Raw genomic sequence first — 27,022 nt, 5'->3', positions numbered from 1 at the left:
TTCTGACCTTGGAAACTAGGTCAAGGTCAAAATGTCATATGCTCTATGTCAATCTTGATCATATCGATCAATGGTGCACCTTTGCAGATCACACAGTGAAGGTTTCTTGATATAACTGACATTGAGTTTTATGACCTGACCTACTTACACCTGAAAAGTAGGCCTCATTGACCTGAGTTTTTGTTAATATGTACAGTTGTCCAATACGTGTCTACATATCAAATTTGAAGAGTCTAGGACAATAATTGACGTGACGTGCTACCTTCGCTGAAATTTTAGAGTTTGACCTCTGTGACCTTCAAAAGAAGGTCAAATCGAAAATCGGTACATTATGTCATGCAGTCTCATCAGAAGCATTCACAGTAAAAATTTCGCTGTTCAAGCTATCAACGTTCATGAGATATTGACAAAATAAGGTTTTCAAAGATGGCCCCCTGGAGCCAAGAAAATAGGTCAAATGGCTGCGATTTTTTTGTGTCAAGTTATGTTGTCATAAGACATCCTCACACTAAGTTTCAGCTTTCTAGACTCAATAGTGAGCAAATGTGCCCCTATTGTTGACAGACGGACATGACAGACCCACGATGGACGTAGGACAAGATGTGCTGAGATAAGCTCACCCAAGTGAGCTAAAAATCAAGTTGCCTTGACTGGGATTCGAACCAAAGATCTTTGGATTGCCGGTCTACTGCTCTAACCAATTGAGCTATCAAGGTTCCCTGAATTTCTGTACAGTGTGACACCATTTTAGAGTCATCTGATCTGAGATTTTAAGATCTATTCAACTCATCCTAGTTGGCCAGACCATTTCAATTTTGAGTTGGACGTGTAATTATTAACATTTTGTGGTGCCTGATACATCGTAAATGATAAATACAGGTTGCTATTGTTGGCTTATTATCTATCATTAACATGTACCAGAGGACGTTAAACGGTCTAGGAGGAAATCTATTTTTTGATGGGACGGACTGATCGACTAACTGACTAACAGACAGACAGCACACAATGATACAATATCTGATAAAAAAATAACCGCCAACTTCTACTTCTATAAAGTGCACATGTACAACGGAGTGCATGAAAACAGGTCTTCAAAAACTAGCAAGGGAATATCTCTGTATGGCGTAGATTATACCTTTTCTCAAGAACTATATGAAGTTAAACAAAAGACACAAACATTTATTCCACATTCTACTAATAAAACATGCTTTAGCCACTTTATCACAACATTACAGTAGTTAGGTGCTGTCAAAAGATATACAATGATGCACAGGACAAAGTGCATTATTGAGAGCTCAGTGATTGCTCTTATAATTACATCATGATTGCTGCTTCCAACTGAGGCATCTGTATGAAGCAGTGAAATAACTTGTAGTATCCAGATGTACTTTTCAGCTCGTCTGAATTACCATGATTTTGACATGGTGGATGTGAGAGAAAACCAAAGGAACTCATCTTAATATCTACATGTACACTCTCGTAGGAAAGTAAAAAGACAACAAACAGCGGACTACATTATGAGATTACATGAGATGCGCACGCAGATCAACCCCTAATGCAATTCATCACGCAAGATCCATGATTGAAGCAACATTTTTATTTTGATGAAATTTGGTGAAGTTTTTTCAGGATTTTTGCCATCTGCTCTTTTCTGAGGCGAAGAGGGGCACTGTTTCCTTATAGGTAAGTATCCTCAGATCAAGGGGAACTGCAGTTTTCCACTAAATTACTCATTATTACGGGCTAATTCTGATATGTTTTTGGCGTTACCCTTGCGGGGGAAATATGCGGGAGCCTCGTTTTCGAAACGGGTGTCTGTGTGTCCACCATACGAGTTGTGGGGGATTTTTCGGCACTTTTATTCTAATACAAGCAATATGACGAGTGACTTTAATCTTGCAGATGCTATTTTTTGCTCGGAGAAGGAAAATCTGAGGCAAAACTCGGTCAAGCAACCGAAATGGGATAAAATGCAGTTGCCTGACCATGTGATGGTGAGCAGAAGACCGAGTTGCCGGCTGCATTGAAGCCCATGGCGCCGGTGGTGGCATCCAACACTAGCACTGTGTGTACAAGTAGTGCACCAATGCACATGAAGCAGGGGGCTGCCGCATTGTCTTCATCTGCCACTGGCAGTGCTGCTGATGCAGGAAGAAGGAAGAGGAAGGCCGAGTCAGGGCAGATTGAGCCTCTTTTTGGTCATGTTAGTGCTAGCGAAAGCCTAAGACAAGCAGAAGATCATGATGAAGAGCACCTCAAGGATGAGGGCACAGAAGCGGATATATTAGAAGACGACCCACTACCGCTTGAGTTGATGCAAGTTTACAAGGCCCAAGATGAGGAGGTTGGACCCCCCCATTTCCGACAAGTTTGGCCAACTCATCAATAACATATTTGCCAATCGGTTACAGGACAAGCAGGCAAAGACTGTGTGAAAAGTATTTGAGGCCGCAGAATTGCGCCAGCCTGGTGAAAGAGCATCAGAGTATCATGAGACTGCTACCAGAAAGAGCGCAGAAACTTGCGGGCAAGGTGAAGGGGGAATCAGGTTTGCTGTTTGGCGGTGATCTGCAGCAGAATATGAAAGACATTTTAGAGATTGAAAAACTTTGGACTGTGCCTTGAATCTCGCGCCAAAACTTCACCTAAAAGTCGTCCAGCGCACCCTTCCATAAGCAACAGTATAGGCAGGGATACCAACAGAGAGGTGGCAGTTATGGTGGCCAGGGCCAAGCTGGTGCCGGTTACCACAAACAGGGGTCGGGGGACTGGCAAAGAGGCGGCCAGAGGAGCCACTTCTACCCTAAGAAAAAGGCGTACCAGGCGAAGTACCAAAACAAAGACAAGAACCATCCCAATGCTGCACAGCAGAAGAAGTAGTTAGGGTAGGTGAGTATGATAGTATCGTTAAGCAAGCTGAACTCGCCGTGGTCAATTTCCAAGCAGGCAGGATTCAGAAGTTCATTTCTTTTTGGAGAACTATGACATCTGATGCGAAACTGCTTCAACAGATCTCAGAGGTTGCCCTGGAGTTTCACCAAATTCCTACACAGCAGTGTATCCCAAGCCTTACGTGTTTGAACCTGATAAGCATAAGCGCATAGATGAGAAAATTCAGTCTATGTTGAAGAAGGGTATTATTGAACCTACCTTATGTGAGCGGGGGGAGTTTGTGTCTTCACAAGGGAAAAAAAGGATGGCAACATCAGGGTCATCCTGGCATTTTTTCTGAACTAAATGATGATATTACTTACCATCACTTCAAGATAGAAACTTTCCAGTCCGCTCTGGACTTGGTATTCCCAAACTGCTGTCTAGTAGGCAGAGGGAGCAGCTGTTAAGACATTGTCATTGATACAGTTGATTACACAAATAAATCGGGATGGGTTGTGCACGATTTTGGCCTGCCCAACAGAGAACTTCCCTCGGTTTTATCATCAACTCAGTATTAATGAATGTGACGCTAACCAGTGAGAGAATTCACAAGTTCCTGACTGTCGTGCAGCAAATCTTGAACTGGCGGGGTAATGACCATCAGGTTAATGTTAGCCAGCTTCCCAGCAGTAGAGTTTGGACAGATGTACTATCGGGGCCTAGATAACTTCAAGACCAAAGCCTTACATTTGAGTGGGGGTGATTTTGAGGCTAGTTTAATATACCCCAGGTTTGTAAAGATGACCTGGTCTGGTGGAGAGATAACATCTCCAACCGATCAGCAGGAAACCACCTGACGTCATACTTACGTCAGATGCATCCCTCATTGGATGGGGGGGGGGGGCACTTGCCAAGGGAGAGAAACCGGTGGTAACTGAGATACGGAAGAAGGTACCACGCACATCGATTAGCTTGAACTGATGGCAGCTCTCTTTACCATCAAAGCCTTCTGCACTGGGTTTTATGACAAGCACATTTTGATCGGTTGACAACACCACTACTGTTGTTTACATCAACCGTATGTGGGGTAGGAAGGAAGAATGCAACGCGATTGCCAGAGAATTATGGTTGTGGTGTATTGACAGAAAGCTGTTTGTCACAGCCTCCTACCTGCCAGGAGCGTTGATTGTGATAGCTGATGCTAAGAGCAGGACATATCATCACAATGGTGAATGGTTAATAGACACTCAGGTCTTCACGAGCATCTGCTATATTTGGCGTGTGCCACAGATTGATCTATTTGCATCGCGTCTCAATTTAAAGTGAAGCCATATTGTTCATGGCGACCTTGATCCAGACTGTGAGACAGTTGACGCTTTCTCAGTGTCATGGCAGGGTCAGTTTGTATATGCGTTCCCACCGTTCTGCCTTCTGGGAAAAACACTTCAGAAGATTGAGGCAGCAGGGGCAGTGGCTATCATTGTGTTCCCCTTGTGGCCAACGCAACCCTGGTTTACCTCGGTAAGCAGGTTACTTATTGACTCTCCTATTCTACTTTGCAGCAGAAAGCCATTAATCACTCACCCAAACCAGAACAAGGTCAACAGGCTGCCAAGCATGCAACTGGTGGCAGCGTTGGTGGGAAGCCGAACGATGATGACGAACAACTCGGGGAGATCGCCAAGGATATTCTTTCAGTGTCATAGCGAGCTGGGACAAAGAAACAGTACAAAGTTTACTTGCAACAATGGTTCACCTTTTGCAGTCGCCAGGGAGCAGAACTCATGGTACCGGGTATTAACTTAGCGATAAAACTTCTAACAATGTTGTACGAGAAGGGATTAGGCTATTCAGCAATTAATACTGCAAGGTGTGCTTTGTCTGGCATCATCACAGTTGAAGGGAAGCCGATTGGTACACTGAATGTTGTCTCGAGGTTCATGAGAGGCATTTTTAAACTCAGACCTGCCGTGCCGAAGGCAGTAGTGACCTGGGATGCAGGTCATGTGTTGAGTTTTCTCAAAAACCTTTCACCAGTGGCGTGGTGATGCTACTCGCGCTTCTTACAGGAGCCAGATGCCAGACTTTACATCTAATTGACTTTAGAAATGTCACATTGACAGTCTAGGCCGGGTTACCAACAGGAGGAGCTGGTTGTCAAGGCTTACTCCCCAGATAATGGCTTTTTTGTGTGTAGCATTGTCAGAATATGTCAAACGGACAAAGTCAATAAGGGGTGACCATACTAGGTTGTTCATAAGTTCAATTAGGCCGCATTTGCCGTAACCAAGGACATGGTCGCTAGGTGGGTGAAAGGAACAATGAAGGCAGCGGGTATTGACACTGGAATCTTTACCCCACACGGTGTTAGGTCAGCGGCAATAGGTAAGGCCGAACAGATAAAAGTGCCTCTGTCCACCATCCAGAAGATAGCAGGATGGTCAGGGGAGCGAACATTTGCTAAATGTTATGATAAGAAGGTTGTAAAGGAAGGACAATTCAGCGCAGCTATTTACCAGGCTTAGCAAGTTGACTTTTAAGCTAAGGCCTGTGAGCCAATTACTAGATTGGTGTTAGTGACGATCAGTTTTGTTGGTGCTATTTGCACTGGTTAGCATTACAAACATCATGTACATATGTCGAGTTCTTTTTTGGTGATATTGTTACTCTATTGAATAGTTATTAAAGCACTTCTTGTGACACAAGTTTTGCTTTTGATTGAGGCTGATTGGTGCAACTTTAGACACCTCATGTAATCTCGTAATGTAGTTAGCTGTTAGGTAGAATTGAAAAATTAAACAAGACTTACCTGTAAGCTGAAGTTTGATTAAGATTCTACCTATACAGCTGCCGAATGGAGTGATTACATGCCCTCCCTGGAGCTTTCAACCTCGCTGTAACTCTCCATTCGTTGTGCTTGCACCAAAATCAGCTAGCTTAAGGTTGCATTAGGGGTCGATCTGCGTGCGCATCTCATGTAATCTCTCCATTCGTCAGCTGTACAGGTAGAATTTTAATCAAACTGCAACTTACAGCTAAGTTTCGTTTAATTTTTCAATTATCTTGTAAGAATGAAATGACCTGTGCCATTGTGCTCACCCCCAAGACAGCAGATTATAGTCACCTGGTGGCCACACCAAGAATCGAACAGGATCAAAATTTAGTCTGCAAGGTTTTATATTCTAAAACACCCGAGTGAGAATATTTCACTTTCATAATGGATAATGCATATTTAGCCTCGTTTTCACCACAGAGGTTTGGGTGAGATAACCCAAACCGCTTTGGTTGGTGCAAAATGTGGAAGCATTTCAAAAGCATTTAAAACCACATTATTCGATATTTAATTTGAGATGTTTTAGAATAGAAATTGATACCTCGCTGTGGGTAATGATTGTAAAAAAATACCTCACTGCCAGTATTGATTGGAAAATGTAGACCAAAAAACCTCAGCTACGCCTCAGTTTTGGTTTACATTTTAATTCCAGTCTCCCGGTTTGGGTGAGACAACCAATGCCTCCAGTTTGGTATCAATTCCTTAGACATAGGGCTACATGTGTTGAAATTTTAAGTCGATAGCTCCAGTAATATACAAAACATCCCACCATTGGCAAATTTACGTTATTCGACTTCTGTGACCTTGAAAGTAGGTCAAATAAACGACCTGTGCGATATATCATGTATCTTCATTGCATGTACCTGACAAATTTGGTAATGATTGAGCCCTCAGTTAGGGAGGTATAGCACTTTTTGTGTTCTTTTGGTTTCAGCCAACTGGTGGCAAGATCAGGAATGGAACCAGAGCAAACTTTGGTCTACCAGGTGTCATTACATCGGGAAACATATGTATCAAGTTCCAAGTCACATGATAAAAATCTACCAATGATCAAACAGTTTAAGCGTTTTAGAATAAAGCCACTTGCTGGCCAAACCAGGTATTGACCGAAATTTGGCCTGCAAGGTTCCATAACATAGGGCTACATATGTACCAAGTTTTCTGTCAATAGCTAAAGCAGTTACGAAACGTGCCAATTTAAGCTGTTTGATGATTGAGCCCTACGATAGGGATAGCACTTTTAGGATTTTAAGTTTCAACCACCTGGTGGCAAAATCAGGATTTGAACCGGACTGAATTTGGTCACCCAGGTGTCATTTCATAGGGGAACATGGTACCACGTTGTAAGTTGACAATGATGGACGCTGCGCCATAAGATGGATATTTCTGGCTGATAAACATGGCATGAATCAAAAAGTAAAGTTCCCCCCTAAACGATTGGTCACATTCTCTTAAAAATCCACAGCAATGCAATGAAAATTACAGAATATCACCATTATGGTCTTTGTGCATCCTCCATTTCTCACGATTACTTAACGTTAACTGTTAGGCATACTGTGGCTGTGGGATCTGTTAGAGCTGTGGGATGGTATTCCACTCCAACTGTGGAAAAGTCGGGTCAGTCACACCAAGATATACACCCTGTTGAAGTTCGTCCTAGGTTTAAAAGCATCTGAACTTATTACGAAATAAGGGGGAAAGCTTTTGTTTTGTTATTTCTGAGAACCAGCACCTTTTTCATTTATTTGAGGTTCTTTAGAGAGTAAAAACTGAAATGGCTCAGTCTTTTTTCTCTGATTGAGTCTAAGACCATAGCTGTGACTTTCTAAAATTTTCTTAGCATTGTTGTGGATACTTTAGAAATACGGCCAATCATTTCGGGGGGAAAGTACCTGTGTTAAGGTGTTTATTTCAAGTGAAGCCACAAAGTATTCGAAATTATGTGGGATGTAAAACAGAGGCTTTGTGAGGAAAATTGAGAAAAAATGTTGAAAAAACCTACTGATGTACCATATAATATTGAAAACAAATATTGATAATGCACAATGCAGTCTCCACTTCTTAACTCTTTCACTGCCTAAGGTTACTTCATAATTACACCACACATTGCCAAACTTTGAAACTTTTTACTAAAATCTGTAAGAAGATAAGTAAGTAAGCTATACTGTGTATAACACCAAAACTTGTCTTATTTGAGAGGATAAGAGATCGTTCCGCTAATGCTAACACTAACGCAAACGCTATTTTGCAGGCGTGACCTTGACCCCGATACTGTAGATACGCTATTAGCTGAGCCACAACCAAAAATCTCGGCTCCAGATCATATTGATCCAGACAAAATACATGGATGATACATGGAGCCACTGTGACCAGTATCACCTGTAGTTGCGAGGATAGGCCCTCTTACGCATTTCGTATGATGACTCATTACAGCATTTACCCATAACCAATTTGGTAACATTAAATTGATGTCTTTGAGGGGTTGCATCATTACGGAGTCTCTTCAACCCTATTACGACATAGTTTGCTGGTCCGCAGAATGGTGTCGTAATAAACTAGGCCTTATACCGCTCACGGTAATTTTTGGATGCTGTATAAGCTTGCATACCGTTCCAAGCATGATAACCCTATTTCAGTGATAGTGAAGCGACGAAGCTCAGCAGTAGGATCGATCACTGTTCAGAGGTTGTTGTGTGTGATATGAGTTCCACCTTGGCCATTACACGTTTTCAGAATGTTGTTTCTGTTCAATTTGATTGTGTATTCCACTTTTTCAGTACAGAATTAAGATGGCAAGCAAGCGTTTCCGGTTCTCGACTTCCCACGAAGTATTACTGCTGCGTGAGGTACTCGCCGTCAAGCCTTTTCCCGAAGCAGGAAAGAAAAAAACGCCTTTGGGCTGAAATTGCCGAGAATCTCAATGCCTGTGGAAAGGGTTTCCTTGTCGACGACCGCCTCTGTTGTGAACACGTAGACCTGCTTATAAAGAAATTCAAGAAGGACGATCACGAAAGTAGAAAGAAGTGAGTCCAATGTTCTGCAATGTCGGGAAAGAGATGTCGGGAAAGAGACGTCTTTACAGAATGCCAAGTAGATAAGAGCTCGAGAATCTTGAAAATGTTGTGTATTCAAGATTTAGACACTAAAGACCATACAGTTTTATGCATTCATAGTTACATAATATTTTTAAATAATTTCATAAATTTGTAAAATGGTGAAAAGCCGTCTTGCTAAATTTTCTGTTGATATAAAAATTATTGCAGGTATGGTGTAAAGGAGAACTTCGACGAGCTGACGCAGCTCCTGCAGGAGTTAAAAGAACTTCAAGCTGAGCAAGAGAAAGAGGTTTCGGTAAAGAAGGAAACAGAAAAAGCGAAGGCGTAGAAGGTTCGAACGAACACCCTGAAGGGCCTGGGAAAAAGACCAGATAAAATACCACTTTCTTCCCGTTTGTTTTGATCCACAGCAAGAAATACACACTGGCGTTTGAATGTGGCTGATTTTGCCCATAAAAGACATTTCTTCATTGTACTGTCCCATCCAACAGGCTATATATGAAATGCCAGAAATCCGGCAAGCCAATTGTGTACAATTTTCATTATTCGGAACTAGAATAGCAATAGGTATGTAGGTTTAATCTTGTTTCACATACAAATGATTTAAACGTATTCTAACTTTTACAGCATCCACAGAAGATGAAAATGAACCAAAGCCGGGTCCATCAACCGAGTCTGGTCCTTCACCGAAGATTAGGAAGAAACACAAGGATGACACGCTCATCTAACTTGAAAAAGAGTGCGAAACTGAGGTGGGGCAGAAAAGGGAAGAATTGGCAATGCGCCGGGAGGAGATGGCTATCGAAAGGAGGAAAATAGAACTCGATGAGAAAAAGCAGGAATTGGAAAGGAAGGAAGGAGAAAGCGGAATGGCATTGGAAGCAGAAGAGAGAAGAATAATGATGAACGTTTTAAAGAAACAGCTTGGTCTATAACTGATTGTAGGATATGTCAGGAGTCGTGATGGTTTTGTAGATGGTTGTTTCACTTTTTTTTAAAGTAATCGTTCAATAAAAAATAAATAAAGTACAATATAGAACGTACCCTGATTGATTATTTTATTTCTCGATCACACATGTTACAGCCTGTTACACCTTTTGCTCATTTTATTGTCCATTAAGGTACTCCTCTAGACAGGTGCTCTTAGGTCGAAATAGGCTCCACCTACACTGCCGTACAGACAGGTATGGCAATTGGTTAAAATTGCCTCGACCACGTAGTATTTTCCTACCGGTTGTAGATGCAGTTTTTGGTTCTTTCAAAAACACCCAGTATTGGATAATCTTGGCAAATCCCCGCTCGACACTTTGGCGTGGAAATTTCATATGATCGTTGAACTCCTGTTGTTCGTTGGTCAAATTTGCGCCTCTAAAGGGAGCCATGAGCTGTGGCCTCAGAGGATATGCTGGATCACCGTATAAGTAATATTCTTCTCTCGCCCCACGAAACAATCGTTGAATATTCTACAGAAACTCGCTTTCACCGCTGAGTCGTACCGTCTGCCTTCAATTGGGCCAAAGAGGCTGGCAATTAAACCGTTTGGAATGACGACTGACTGAAATTTTAGTCCGTGGAAACGTTTATGGCCATTGTAGACTTCCTCTTGGTCGTAGATTGGACGTTAGATTGCCCTCACTGTTCCGTCTATAAAGCCCCAACACCTATCAAGTGGGGCGCCACGCATACTTATGGCCCCTGCATGCACTGGTCCACTGGTCCAACTCTGTCAGAAGTCCACGAAAGTTGTTGAAGACGTTGTCAAACGACGACGTGTTGAATATGTTACTCAGTTCCGTCTTGCTCCTGTCGAACACTTCTGTCAAGTTGGAAAGGTGATTTGGATACGCCAGCCTTCTGAGAAGCACACATATGGCCTCCTTATCCTCGTACCGTTTTCGCATCGCATTAAGGGCGGGAAGTTGAGCGCATCCTTCAAGCGGATTACGTCTGCCTTGTCAAATCGAAAGTCACTTCGACACTGTTCATAAGTTCGATTATCCAAATTGAACATTCCTGCATTTCCTCGGCAATTAAATGATACGTCCCTACGGCGTGCTGCATTGTAAAGCAGAAGTAACTCCTCCGGAACCTCGACTAATGCCAACGAGTTCATCTTATTCAATAGCAGAGGCCTTGGGTCAATTTGGTGAGCGGAACAACCATTGCATACTGGGCAATCAGATTGAATATACGAACAACCACAGACGACAATAGACCTGCCCTTTTCATTTTTGGCAAATAAAATGAAGAAGTGAAAGAACATCGCTTTCAAATTCCTGAGGCAAATGATTGTACCAGGATTAATGTGGTCCGAAACTGGTGTATTAAACCGATGTGCAACCCGCTTTTGTATGCTCGCAAATAAGAACTCGCATTTGTATTTGACATAAACCTACGGTAATAATTGGAAAAAAATAGCGTTTGCGGTGAAATAGCTTAGCCAACTGTTTCTTTACCTGAAAAACGTTATTTGATATGGTAACGTTAAAAATATCGTTATCGTTAGTGTTAGCGGAACGATCTCTTATCCTCTCTATTATCTTCTCTGAAGTCCCCTTATTACAACCCAGAATCAATAGTACATTGAAATTGAGTGGAAGACACCAAAACTCCCTCCTTGGCAAAGGGGTATTTCCCACATTATGCAGTACAGCCACGTGGTTCAATATCTTTAACGTCATTCCAATCACAGAGTGACTGCCCTGTGCATGGCACAGAACGAACAAAATGTGTGCAAAGTAAAATAAACTGAGCAGACAATATCTCAGAATCATTATACAAATGACATGCTATCTGAGATCAGTGTAAAGAATCAATATAACGTAGGTCATAGGTCTACTATGTTGGCAATTTAGCTCTAACTAAAGATACATGTAGATCTACGATGTTGGCAGTAAAGGAGTTAATATCTTACTGAAAATAGCCATCTGCAAGAATAATATGCAACAAGAGGCCCAAGGGCCTGGCGCTCAGCTGAAATGGATAGGTGAAGGCAAGGGTCAAGTGTGTGTCAGTACCGTTATTATGAGGCAACGAAGAAGATAAAGAGTTGGTTAACAAAATGAACTTTATTGGTGCGGCAGATATTTGATGCCTTTCGGCAGATATTGAAGCGCCTTGCGGCAGATATTTGTTGCCTTGCGGCAGATATTTGATAACGCTCTCCAGGAATGGAAAGCAGTAAAACGAGTAAGCACACCTTACTCTGAATGTGGTACCAGCAAGTGCTTTCCTGGACTTGAAATGTGCCAACGACTCCTCTTGCAATAACCAACAACAGTTAATCTGTAAAAAAAGAGAAGAGAAATTAACACTGACTGAATAAATGAAATGGCCAGGGCCATTGTGCTCACCTCATGTGGAGGAAAGATGGATAAAGAGCATGGTATTGTGTCATGTAGTGTTAGGTTTGATGTAGGTCCAAGCAATTACAATTTCCCCAAAATGGCCAATTTACAGTACATTCGACCTCTGTGACCTTGAAAAGTAGGTCAAATCAAAGAAGACCCGGGTGACACATTGAATGGTTGTTAGAATTAGATGTACCTATGATATAAAATTGGTGCCAATCGGGCAAGTCATTACTAGGAATAATGGCATTTTTGAAGAATTTAGGATTTGGCCCCCTCCCTGCAGGCCAAACGGCAAATCAGATCGCACCAAACTTCGGTACCTGAGATCACCTGACCAAGGGGTACATGTGTACTTAATTTGTGATCAATAGTCATTGCAGTTAAGAAACGTGCCATAGTTACGGCCTGACGGCGAATTTACGCCATTTGACCTCTGTGACCTTGACAAGAAGGTCAAATTAAAAACCTGTGTGACATATACTGTATGGTGGTTAGATGTACCCATGATATCAAATTGGTGGCAATCAGGCAAGAAGTTAAGGAATAATCACATTTTTAAGGTTTTTGGATTTTGCCCCCTGGTGGTCAAGTGGTGAATCATATTGGACCAAACTTCGGTCCCTGAGATCACCTGACTAAGGGGTAAATGTGTACCAAATTTGGTATCAATAGTCATTGCAGTTTAGAAACGTGCCATTGTTACATCCTAACGGCCAATTTACACCATTTGACCTCTGTGACCTTGAAAAGGAGGTCAAATCAAAAACCCGGAGGATATATGATGCACCTTTGCTAGAAGTACCTACCATATTTTTTTCAAAATTTCCCGACTACTATTAAGGGAGATATTGCATATTTTCACTTTTAACGTTTGGCCCCCTGGTGGCCAAACCATGAAACGAATCGGACCGAACTTTGGTCTCCAAGGTGTCATTACATAAGGGTACATGTGTACCAAGTTTCAACTCAATAGCTCTAACAGTTACGAAACGTGCCCTGCTAACGGACGACGGACGACGACGACGACGACGACGACGACGACGACGACGGACGACGGACGCCACGGTATGGGATAAGCTCACCTCTGCTAAGAGGTGAGCTAAAAAGGGTGACATAGACGGGGAAATGTACACCACCGGATACAGTCTGTGCTTGATCAGGCATCGGTCAGATGATATCCTGAACAAGGCATCTATGGAAGCAAATCCAGAAAGAGACTTAACCTTCGAAGGGCACACTTATCACTCAGTGAAAAGTCAGTCCTGGGGGTTGTTTTCCAATTCAAAATAAAAGTGTAACCTCTTTCAATTAGTCTCACAGACTGAACCATAACACTCAACAGCCAACCGTGCCCACATGATGTGAGCCGTGAGCGAGTGGTGTACTACATTTTGAAAATTGTCTATCATGTAACAGAACAGGATCTAGTGGACTTAATGATGAGGTACTATCAAATAAGGTGTCCATCAAATGAATCATGAGGGCCTGTTGAGTTAAGGAATTGAACCCGAGGCGGAGGACCTTGGTTGAGTTACCAAGACACTCGAGGGTGGAGCTAAAATACAGTCCAAACCCGAGCCGACAGGCGAGGGTTTGGACGAAATTTTAGCTCCACCCGAGAGTGTCTTGGTAACTCAACCAAGGTCCGAAGCCGAGGGTTCAATTTCTATTCTAAAATACCTCAAACTTAAAAAGATAGGCCACGAAAATAACTTGAATATGTGCGAATTTGGCCAATTCCATCCATCGCCGGCCCGGCCGGAGCGCCGGTAGCGCCATTGTTTACATTATGTTACGGCAACGTTACAGAAAATGAGACATGTACATTTTGTACAGCGCGCATAGGAAGTCCACATCGGCTCGCTCAAGTGATGCTAAAATCCGCGCAAATGGGCTATTTGGAGCGTTTTTCTCGGCAAATATGTGTAGTGCTCATTAAAAAACTTAGAGTGGTTGATGCTTCCTTGACTGATTTGTGTTTGAAGCAGTGTTTTGATAGCCTCAAACTTCTGAAGTGAGCCGAAATTCCATTGACGTGACGTGTGCATGGTTCCACATTTTAGTGCAACCCGAGGGAACTTTGGTAGAGCATCTTGGTTGCGTGTCCAAAACACTCCGCTCTCAGAACGAGGCTTATGCATTTTCCATTTAAAAGTTGACTTTACGGTACCAAGGTATTTTAGAATTGCCAACCAAAAACATGAGCATTGCTGCGTAAGGAAACTGCAGTGGAATTCATACTACGATGTCATAGGCCTAATGTGACTTTCAAAATAATTGTAAACAAACGTAAATGGAGAGATTTGTTGACCGTCCCAAAATGGCCGACGGCGAATTCTCCGGTCGCTAGCGCAGTCCATAAACAAGCATCAATTTTACCAACTTTGGGTGCAAGCTTGGTCATAAAAGTTACAGAACTGTTAGAAATACATTCTAAAATACCTTGGTACCGTAAAGTCAACTTTTAAATGGAAAATGCATAAGCCTCGTTCTGAGAGTGGAGTGTTTTGGACACGCAACCAAGATGCTCTACCAAAGTTCCCTCGGGTTGCACTAAAATGTGGAACCATGCACACAGCTCACTTCAGAAGTTTGAGGCTCTCAAAACACTGCTTCAAACACAAATCAGCCAAGGAAGCATCAACCACCCTAAGTTTTTTAATGAGCACTACACATATTTGCTGAGAAAAACGCTCCAAATAGCCCATTTGCGCGGATTTTAGCGTCACTTGAGCGAGCCGATCCGGACTTCCTATACGGGCTGCCGTAACATAATGTAAACAACGGCGCTACCGGCGCTCCGGGCAGGCGATGGATGGAATTTGCCAAATTCGCACATATTCAAGTTATTTCGTGGCCTATCTTTTTAAGTTTGAGGTATTTTAGAATAGAAATTGAACCCTCGGCTTCGGACCTTGGTTGAGTTACCAAGACACTCTCGGGTGGAGCTAAAATTTCGTCCAAACCCTCGCCTGTCGGCTCGGGTTTGGACTGTATTTTAGCTCCACCCTCGAGTGTCTTGGTAACTCAACCAAGGTCCTCCGCCTCGGGTTCAATTCCTTAATCTAAACAACATATATATACAGTTAAAAGTGCATAAAAATCCCGTTTCAACCTCCGGGCGCTACCTTTTTTTCTCCGCCACACGCCGGGCCCTACCGGTCGTTATTTAGTGCGACCGCCACCAGAGTGTTTATCACGATCTTTCGCCGTTTTAATTGCGCGTTTTAGGCAGATTAATCAATTATTACATGCATGCATTATATATCACCGAAATGATAATTGCGTAGGCTATTTGAAACTAAGTTCAGATGTCATTTTCGATCTTTGAATTGAATTTAGGCGAGTGATTTTTGACACCCGGTCGACATATCAGGACTTGCAAAATTCACGCGAGATCGCTTGCATCATCGGCACGTTTGAAAACCGAATTTCACAAATTCCACAAATATTTATCACATACCATATGTATCACCACAAAGGTAACTCTCTAGACTATTTGAAACCAAGTTCAGATACTTATTTTCACAAAAATTCGAAGCTATGCAAGCGATTTTTCAGTGGTAGAGATCGACGGAAACAAATTTCTCGCTCTAAAATGACATGAGACGAGCACCAACTTCCGCTGATTTGTGCACAAAATTTCCGGAATATTATAAAAAACTATTGATAAATCTGAATTATATAGACTCTTTTCAGTACCTAAACAAATTTCAGGTACATGGTCATGTTGATTAAAAGAGTATCAACCGATTGAACATGAGAAAGTTCACTCACCTTCATTGAAGCAGCGACTACCGCCATTTTTAAATGGTGGCATCTCTTCTATCGATCGGCCAATCAGCGGCACTGCTTGCAAAAAAGTTAAGCCACCGCCAAATTTGAAATCGCCAAAATTCAGGCAATGTGTCTGCAGCGCCAACTGGCGGTGAAAACTATATTAATTCCATTAAAAGTAAAAAATGAAAAAATATTTAAAAATATTCAGCCACATTTGAAAACAATATTTGCTCTGTGGACCGAGGTAAAAAGGGAAAGAAATCTAAACGCGAAATGACCTCATTCTCTTAATACAGGTCGGATCGCGCCGATTTTTCGTTTTTTGAGTTCACCTTGGGCAACTCCTAATTTAGCACCGTCAACGAAGTGGCTAGGCCTTCCCGGTCAGAAATGTCCAATTTTGTCCACAGATGGGTCCCTAGATGGATGGATTGCAGGACGGACACCATTTGAACAGCTATACTACTAGCTCCGCTGACTTTGTCAGCTGAGCTAAAAATGTTCAAAAGAATTACTGCACAAACCAGCTGGATGCAATTAGTCATACTTCATAGGATATTCTGCGATTACACTAAGTGCTGATGTGTAGAAAGCCCCTTCAAAAGTTACGCCTTGCACGATGTCTTCATACTTCATCTCACGAGAATTCTTTGGTAAATGAAACGGCCAGGGGCCATTGTGCTCACCGTATACATCTTTTATTAGGCAGGATCATGCTTAGTTTAGAGGTGAATATGGTGAACACAATCAGGCATGAAGACTTTTTTTAGATGTGTATTGATGTCAAGTAATAAGACAGGGCAGTATATATAAGTTTATGATCCAACCAATAATTGTCTATGACATCAACAAGATCAATATCGTGTGATTGCTAAGAGTCCCTGCAATAAAAAATTCATCGAAAAAAAGTCATTAATAAGCGAGATATTGCACGTCCTACTTTTTCAGTTTTGACCCCCTGGTGGCCAAATCAAGAATCAGATCAGGCCAAAATTCGGTGTCAGAGATTATCTGATGTAGGGGGTTACATGTACCAACTTTCAAGTTCATAGCTTTAGCAGTTAAGAAACGTGCCATAGTTACACTCGAACGGTCAATTTACGCCATTTGACCTCTGTGACCTAGAAAAGGAGGTCAAATCCAAAAATCATAGGAAATGTGATGTATCCTTGCTAGGAGTCCCTGCCATAAAATTTTATCGAAAACAATTCACTCAAATAGGCAAGATATTGCACTTCTTCCTTTTTCCGTTATGGCCCCCTGGTGGCCGAATAAAGAATCAGATCAGGCCAAAATTCGACATCAGACGTTATCTGATGTAGGGGGTTATATGCACCAAGTTTCAAGTTCATAGCTTTACTGGTTAAGAAACGTGCCATAGTTTACACTCTAACAGCCAATTTACGCCATATGACTTCTGTGACCTTGAAAAGTAGATCAAATTGAAAACCCGTAAAATATGTGATGTATTCTTCCAAACAGTACCTACCATAAGAATTTTATCGAAAACAAGTCACTTATAAGTGAGATATCACACTTTTTAGATTTCCACTTTTGGCCCCCTGGTGGCAAAGTTAGGAATCAGATCGAACCAAAATTCAGCGCCAGAGGCTATGTGATATAGGGGGTTATATGTACCAAGTTTCAAGTTCATAGCTTTAGTGGTTAAGAAACGTGCCATAGTTTACACTCTAATGGCCAATTTACGCCATATGACCTCTGTGACCTTGAAAAGTAGGTCAAATTGAAAACCCGTATAATACAAAATGTATATTTGCTATGAGTACCTACAACAAAAGTTTTATCGAAAACAAGTCACTTATAAGCGAGATATCACACTTTTTAGATTTCCACTTTTGGCCCCCTGGTGGCAAAGTTAGGAATCAGATCGAACCAAAATTCAGCACCGGAGGCTATGTGATATAGGGGGTTATATGTACCAAGTTTTAAGTTCATAGCTTTAGTGGTTAAGAAACGTGCCATAGTTTACACTCTAATGGCCAATTTACGCCATATGACCTCTGCGACCTTGAAAACAAGGTCAAATTAAAAACCCGTATAATATAAAATGTATATTTGCTATGAGTACCTACAACAAAAGTTTTATCGAAAACAAGTCACTAATAAGCGAGATATCACACTTTTTAGATATCGACATTTGGCCCCCTGGTGGCCAAACAGAGAATCAGATCGGACCGAAAATCAGTGTCAGAGGTCAGCTGACCTAGGGCATTCTGTGTACAAAGTTTCAAGTTCATAGCCCTAGCAGTTAAGAAACGTGCCACTGTTAGGATACGACGACGACGACGACGACGACGACGACGACGACGACGACGACGACGACGACGACGACGACGGACACAGCGCTATCGTATAGACTCCCCTTACGGTGAGCCAAAAATCCAAAGGAGATTCCAATTTAATTTTTTGGCAGAACGTCTTTGCAAAAATAGACCAGTTATAAAACATTTCTGAAGTGGATGTTAAAATTTCAAGATAAATTTGACTTTTGTTGACATTTTGAAATTGTGATAATTTCATATTACTCTATTCCAAAGTAGGATCGTTTATTGCTTTGTTTATTAGCCAGAAGTGTCTCTTGTCCTTTTACTTTCCTACAAGAGTGTACATGTACTATCTACAATAATCTAGGGGTTAGATTACGTGCAGGTCTCAGATAACAAATATGTAAGGAATACCATATCTAAGCCAGATGTATTTTAACAAAACTGCAAATAATTCCCAGTTAACAGTGTCATACTTCATAGGATATTCTCAACTGCATGTACACGATGTGTTCTACCTGGTTTGGTTTCTGCTTGCAATACACGTTATCCTTGACAAGCTACATGGACATGCACAATCCGTACTTACAAACTACATTGTAACAGTATTATTAAGTGACCCCATGATTTGTGTTTCTGCACTCTTGACACAGCAACACTGAAAATTGGGATTTGAAAAAATAATTTCTCGCCACCAAATTTCGAGCTGTTCATGTACTAAATCTTTGTATTTTGAATTCTGCCACAAATTTTCATGTTCACCTCTATCTTGTCTGCACATCGAGGTAAGTGGCAACTGGGTGCCTGCCAAGAAGCACAACAACAATGCCTTCCCTGTGGACAGAATAAATGGGCTTGCAGTTCTGTTAAACTGAGACCAGCACAAGTGCAACCCAAACAAAAGTGGTGTGACTATAAAATCTAACAGCGGGACGATGTCCTCATGCTGATAGTTTCTGTATCTTTTACCAGGTGGCGCCAAGGGTCTACAAGTACCTGCATGCACAGGGTCTGTGAATGATGACTGTGCTTGCACACCTTGGTTGTTGATGGGCAGGTCACTAAGTCGTCCAAGGAGACCATGGCGCATCTCAATGTCTGTAGGGTAGGGGCGTCTTGGGTCACCTGAAAACATGAACATGTTTTTTATAGGGGCAGAAACTAGACAATCCATTAGTAGGATTTATGGGTGACAAAAAACCAAGACTTCTGTGGAAGCATTACTACCGCATCTTATCTCGCACTGGCAAGGTACCAAACTCTTGACAATATGGGGCAAGTTTAACAGAATGGTTTGGTGCCTATTCAATGGCTATATCACTCCTATTTCTTGCTTGTTGCTTAATTTGTGTCATAAAATGAAAAGGCCAGGGGCCATTGTGCTCACCGTATAGATATTTGGTGGTTAGAAGTTCATGCTGGTTAAGAAAAATGCTACAGGTACAGTATCAATGTCGACAATGAAATGTCCTTGGGACATTGTGCTCACCTGGGAATGATTTAGTGGTAGATGAAATGAGACATGGAGGTTAAATAGACTTTTTGATATTACAAAATGTGGCACTATCAATGACTTTTTCAGTTTGACCGCTGTGAACTTGAAAACTACATGAAGGTCAAAATTAGCTCACGATTCATGCCATTTGACCTAAATTGGGTCAACTAGTCCCGATGCCCAAGAGGTGTCTACATATAAAATTTAAAGAATCTGTGAGTAGTAAAACATACCAACTTCAATGAAAATTTAGAGTTTGACCTTTCTGACCTTGCAAACTAGGTTAAGCTTGATCATATCAATCAATGATGCACATTTTAAGATCACACAGAGAAGGTTTCTTGATATCAGGGATCAAAGTTCACGACTCAACGTGACCCAAATTTGAAATGCGACTTGAGTTTAACCGCATACTCGCACCGAGCGATTTGAAAAGAAAGCTCTTTTTGCGACCTGCTTTTAACTGTGCGACCAGCTAATATCCATGCGATCAAAACTGCAATAAACGGGAGTATCAAGTCGCACAATGGTTAAGGATTTTCTCTTGGATGATTCATATTTAATTAGCCGAGCAAAAAATCTTGTGTGTACGTTGCGATGTTCAGTCCCAGTGGGTTCCACGTGTTGCACAGCAACCATTGATTGATCATCATTATGATAGCTTGCGTCATCTAACAGCAACGCTACAAGGTTGGGTGATTAAAGCCTAGTTCATAGTTAGAGTATCGTCGTCCTCCTGTAGATGGTCTGTTGGGCGCCCCTTGGAGGAATTATAGGCCTAAAGACGGTATAATTCCTCCATGGGTATCTTATCCTATCCGAGAACTCTTGGTAACTGGTTAAATATGGCTTACGGAACAAGTGGAGAAACCTAGCGGCGAAGTGAGAGATTGTGCGGATAAATGATAATTTAGGCACCCATACCCTTCGTAGTAGTCAAGCATGCAACGCAAATTCATTGACTGCCACTTTCTGGTCATTTTATTGGTATGGATAATCCCGCCACTCAAACCTTGTTCCCCCGATATCAATCAATAGAACATTGGCGCTAGCACTGGATTGTAACAAACGGGAAACAAGGTCACATTTTCGATGAGGTGATACTTAACTTAGTAATCATTATATATCACGCACAGGTCGTCTACCTAGACCAGTACATGGCTATAGGTCATGGTTAGCATTTGCAGCCATAGTGAGTGGTGGTTTTGATTCCCGTTGCATGCTTCCATTGGCACTTTTCAACTCAAGTAGAAGACTATTCCAATCTCGCTAGGTGTGTAAGATAGGCCGTGCATGATGAGTTTGATGATGATCAGTCGTCTTTTCCGTAGTGAAAAGGCGCAAAAATACCGAAAAGGCAGGAAAATATCTGCCCCTTTGGTTTGCAAAATGCGACTATGATGATGACAAAAGGTCGAACAATGCGACATGGTAAAGAAAGCGAACTTTGATCCCAGGATATATCTAATATGACCGACACCGATTTATTTTGATCTGACCCACTTACACCTAAAAAGTAGGTCACACTGACCTGAGTTTTTGTTAATATGCACAGATGCCCAATAGGTGTCTAATTATCAAATTTGAAGAGTCTCAGACAATTCAAGACGAAACGTGCCACCTTTGCTGAAATTTTAGAGTTTGACCTCTGTGACCTTCAAAAGTAGGTCAAATCGAAAACCTGTATATTATGTGATGTAGTCTCATGAAAAGTATTGACACTAAAAATGTCATGGTTCAAGCTATCAGTGTTCTGTTCATGAGATATTGACAAAATAAGGTTGGCTAAGATGGCCATCTAGAGCCCAGAAAGTAGGTCAAATGGTGATGATTTTTTGTGTGTCAAGTCATGTTGTCATAAGACATCCACACACCAAGTTTCAACTTTCTAGACTCAACACTGAGCAAACGTGTGATGACATGTGATGTATCGTTGCTTTGAGTGTGTACCATAAGAATATCATCAAAAACAAGTAACTAATAAACGAGATATTACACTTTTTACCTATTTTAGTTTTGGCCTCCTGGTGGCCAAGTTGAGTACCAAATTCGGTGTCCGAGGTTACATGACGTAGGGAGTCATGGGTACCAAATTTCAAGTTCATAGCTTTAGTGGTTAAGAAAGGTGCCCCAGTTACGCTCAAATGGCCAATTTACGCCATTTGACCTCTGTGACCTTGACAAGTACGTCAAATCAAAAACCTGTATCATATGTGATGTATCCTTGCTAAGAGTATCTACCATAAAATTTTTACGAAAAACTAATTAGTAATAAATGAGATATTGCACATTTTAACCTTTCGGTTTTAGCCCCCTGCTGGCAAAGTCAAGAATCAGACCGCAGCAAAATTCAGTGTCAGGGTACATATGACCTTGAGCATGATGTATACAAAGTTTCAGGTTCATAGCACAAGCGGTTAAGAAACGTGCCACAGGATACAACGGACGACGATGACGACGACGACGACAACAGACACGGAGCTATCATATAGACTCCCCTACGGTGAGCCAAAAAGTAAGAAATGAGTCTTTGATAGTATATACATGTAGGTTGCATTACACAGTGCTCGGAGTACATACCATAAAATGACTTGATTAGACTAAATCTTGAATAAGCAATCATTCATCAATTCTAAAGTTCTAAACTGTGTATGTTCCTTGTGTCACTACTTTTAGAATCTCATTTGTCAATCTCATCGCTCATCTTAACAATATTGTGAAGTCTAGTAACATATAATAAATGCAATTCATGTATGAAGACTCTAGAATACTTTGACCATTATAAGCAACTGCCTGAGACAACATTTGAACTTCAGTTTCTTCCTTGAACCTTTCAGGAGTCCAAAAACTAGTCCTCCAACTCCATATTAATACCATGTTTTTCTATCAACCAACGAACTGTAGTAGTCGTCAAATGAAATTCAAGTTTTTACCACATGTTTACTTATTCCCTTTAACTTTGTTAACTCAGAGGTCTTAGTTTTATTGGCATACATTTTACTTTTCAAAGCAATAAAAATTCCTTCATTTCATCATCCGCCAACTCATCCTTAAAATATCCTGTGACTTTCACCCGAGTCTTATCATACACAGGGTAGTCTTTTGGATAGTTATTGAAGTCGAAATGTTCCTTGAGAGTTGTAAGGTCCTTCGTCAATTCGTCAGTCTTCAACTTTAAGACAAAACTATCAGTGTCAAGATAGAGCAACTCTATGTATTTCTCTCCAAAGTGTGGTTGTAAAGTTTCGTAGTAGAATTTGTACAGTAGTAATTTAGATAGTTCTAGAACTGTAGCCCCAATGTCGATTGGTTTATTGAACACCATACTTGTTTTTCTCATCAGAATTGCAACCAAATCCTCGTCGAATATAACTTACGAATCGAACTTAGGATCGGCGTGTTTCCTCAAGGCAATGTCAGGATCTGTCACCAACTCAACATCCTTCCTGTTCCTTATGGTTTCACAGGTTTTTCTGTAGAAAGCATTGTTAACTAATTTGAAGAAGTCTTTCTCAAAGTCTGTTTTGGCCACCATCCTCTGTTTCGTGTTGAAATCTATATATTTCCTCAACCACTTTCTCTGTTTAAAACTAATTATGTTGTGAATTTTTTTCAACACCATTCCTTGTTTGAGGTAAAATTGTAGAATCCTGGCACAGCTTTTCTTGTGGTTCTGGGTCAAGATAAGTTTCTCAACCTTAGTTCTCTTCTCATCCCCCAGCAACTCCTTTTGGTAATCACTAAATTCCCCGTAGTGTATAAGTAACGATTCCGGGCAATATGGAAAATTCATCGACTTAAACTTTATTTTCTCTGGGTATTCAAGGTCGACTTCAGGACAAAACCTGTCGGGGAATTTTTCAGAAATGCTCAATATATGCTCTTCTGTTATTGCGGGTATTTCTTCATCAACTCTGAAATCAGACTCGGGCAACATTTGCATCATAGCCCAAACGTAAAGATTGTTTGCATCAACAAGTTTGTGTTGATCATCTGCTTTAAAATACCCAGTTCCCATCACCCCGAAATTCCACCCGATTGCTTTTTCGAATAACAGGAAAGAGTCAACTGCAGTTAGTTATTCCAGATTGATATCTGTATATTTCAACCCCGCTTGCCAAAGGAGTCCAGGAGCGGAATAAGGACAAGGATCGATTTGAAAATAGTTTAAATTGACATCTCTAAATTTTTCAAAAAGGTCTGCTAAAAGTAACACATCAGATTTTAGGTACAGACCAATAAACTTTCCATGATCCCAACGGGAGGAAATACGGTTCTGTTTAGCCTTGAAGTGATCTCAAATCTCTCTTGCTTTTTGATACCCCTGCGGGATCCACTTCATTTTTCAAATCGTTAAAAAACATACCTTCTCTTAGTGTTTCTTCATTGTAACTTTCTTGTGAGGTGTAAAAAGAATATGGTACAGAACCTTTCTTTCTTAGTAATTTGAAATCTTCGTTGTCTGGATAAAACTTCCTGGTGATTTTGAAGTCATCATCTACCATTGATTTTGTGATATTGTCCAGACCAGATTGCAGAAATGTGAATGAATCTAAAAACCGCAAACAACCAAACTGAAAAGAAATATATTTCTCTGCTGATTTTGGGAGTAGATTCAGTCTATTTCCTTTTGTCTTCCTAATAAGTGTTTTTTTAACCTGTGTTTTGATGAAAAGATGAGAGTCATAGCGACTATGATCGTGGAAGAAAATCAGAGCAAAGTTGGCGTGTTTTCCCATGAGGTTACAGAAGTTGTGGGCTGCACCTCTGAACTTACCACTGTAATAATCATGATTCCGAACCATCGGGGCCTGGCGCCCCATTTTTTCAGTGTTCTTAGCTGTTTTACCACAATAATAACATTTCCATTTTGTTTATCAAACTCGAATTTGCTTTATCTTTGCTAGTCAGTTCCATTTGTAATTCTGCATTTAAAAGTTTCCCAAACTCATCTTTCTTCTGCATTAACCATTCACAAACCAATCAACCACGTCCTCCCCGCGGTATGAAAAATAGGAGCTTTCAAAAAGTTCTGGATAATCTAAGTGAATGTAACATCCCACCGCAGAGGTTTTATCGGTTTTTAAATGCTCAGTTTTTCCACATCACTAACGTGAGTACTAGTTGCTTCGAAATCGGTGTACACAACGAAAGGGACCCTGTTTTTAAACGAGTAGTTTTTAAGTTTTAGATTTGCTGCTGTGCTTCCCTTCTGTAGTATTTTGATTTCACAATAATCATGAACCCCATATTTCATTTTGTGATTAAGTAGAGTGGTGGCCTGATTACAGAGGTCATAATGAATGGAAATAGCCTATTTAAGACTAAAATCAGTGTCAGGGAGGGTGTCCTGCTAACAGAGGACTTCGCTATTAACCCTTTCGCTGCGGATGTACGCCAACTGGCGACTCAAATAAAAATGTCTATCGTGCGGTCGTAGGCCGGTTGACGAATTCGCCTATTTTGATTCCTATGTGTTATAGACTGATATGCAGTTCTGTAAATGTCTGATAATGGCAATAGTGTTTCATTTATTAGTGGTCCTCCATGGAATTAGAATGGTAGAGAACAATAGAAATTTTGGGTTCCGCAGTGAAAGGGTTAAGGCAATACTCTGATTACATCTTGTCATGTGCAAAATACAAAGATTCAAGAAAAACCAAACTTTGAAGAAATCGGCCCAATTGTTTTTGCACAGCGACCCAATTAAGGGCAGTGTCAGTGACATTTACTTATGAATCCGACTATAGGCCTAACCATGGAGGTTATTTATACCTCCATGGCCTAACTACGAAAGCACTGATGACAGCTGTGCCACACTTTCATCATTATCATCATCTACTTTAGATGACCTTTCTTGGGGCAGTGATCGGTAACGGTGAACTCCTTCCGACCCAACAGGCAAATGTTTACATTCGTGGACCTCCGTGTATCATGGATTCATGTGTATACTAACTAACACCGTTGTTGTGTTGACACACTGACTGACTCTCACTGTGTACATTTCTACAGCGACGAAAAACGATCACAAAAATGGTTCTTTTTAAGCACTCGTGACATGTTTACAAAAATTACAGCAAGTGTTTTTAGTAGAGGTTTACCTAATGAGTAGCGTCTGGGTGATTATAAACCATTAACTTGTTTTTAAAAGCCCACATTGTAACGAAAGGTTCCGGCTTGACGCTAATCGCCCAGCCGCCATTTTGCCATACTCTCGAAACTTTGGGATCGTCAAATGCAATGGAAATCACATAATTTCTGACACACACTGCTACAATTCATCATTTTATTGTTCTTTCACAGTATTATTACGCCACCCTGATTCGCAAGCAGCTTGTACCAACTGGCTCTGCGTTGACTATCCCCATTCCAAGCCGAAGAACAGTGTGACAAGTTTCTCATTTTACCTTCCAATCACAGTCAAAATTTTCTAAAACAACCGGCAATGAGGACAAACTAATAATCTCAAACCAATCACAAGAATGTAATCAACACATACGACCTCATCCGAAGAGCGAATGATTAAGTTTTAGCATTGATTCAAGGTGATTTAATTCCTTCTTCGTCTCGCTTCAAATTCATAAAATGGCTGTCTTCCATACTTGTAGTATGCAGATCTAGTGGCGCAGTACAACACTGCGCATCTGGGATACCCGACGGATTGCCTCGAACCGCGAAATTCAAAACTGCTGGCAATGTGCCAACTGACATTTTTGCACAATACCGCCACCTAGTTATATGAAACGAAATTAATCTATTTAATATCGAAACCTCTATATCAGGCCGACCTCTAAAACTTCATTTTAAACTTCAATCTGCTGGAATAAAGAAAATGGGCTTTTTTAACCTGGACCTACTTATACCTGAATAGTAGGTCACACTGACCTAAATCTGAGTCAACATGTAGAGATGCCCAATAGGTGTCTACATATCAAATTTACAAAAAAACGTGCCATGATCAAAGAAATTTTAGAGTTCGACCTCTGTGACTTTGAAATGAAGGTCAAATCAAAAACCCGTGTGATATGTGATGTACCTTTATTATATACACCCACCATAAAATTTTCATCGCTCTAGCTTTAACCATAAGCTTCAAAATGACAAAAATAGGTTTTCAAAGAGCGCCCCCTATATGGCAGACCAGCAGTCAAATTGCGCTGATTTTCATTCTGAAGGAAGGTCTTGCCTAAGGGTACCAACACACCAAGTATGAACTTTCTGGGTCAAGCGGTTAAGAAACGTGCCACACAGGATACGGACGACGACGGACGACGGACACAGGGCTATCGTTTAGACTCCCCTAACGGTGAGCCAAAAAACACAGATATATTTTTCAGAAGCATGTA

General features: G+C 41.1%; 1 protein-coding gene across 3 annotated transcripts in view; it reads right to left on the bottom strand.

The window, feature by feature from the left end:
- The window catches only part of LOC135494456 (mediator of RNA polymerase II transcription subunit 4-like), a 170,028-nt gene that overhangs the window by 12,560 nt on the left and 130,446 nt on the right, over window positions 1-27,022 (bottom strand). Inside the window, exon 5 of one of the 3 annotated variants that reach the window (XM_064782450.1) lies at window positions 19,151-19,306. In XM_064782450.1, coding sequence (XP_064638520.1) covers window positions 19,151-19,306 — 156 coding nt within the window. The remainder of the gene's footprint in view (window positions 1-19,150; window positions 19,307-27,022) is intronic. The other 2 variants (XM_064782451.1, XM_064782452.1) reach the window with 2 other exon arrangements.

The sequence above is a fragment of the Lineus longissimus genome, chromosome 10 (assembly GCF_910592395.1).
Source record: "Lineus longissimus chromosome 10, tnLinLong1.2, whole genome shotgun sequence".
Lineage (NCBI taxonomy): Eukaryota > Metazoa > Nemertea > Pilidiophora > Heteronemertea > Lineidae > Lineus > Lineus longissimus.
The sequence above is the reverse complement of the archived record's forward strand: the minus strand, read 5'-3'. Positions and strand labels throughout refer to the sequence as shown.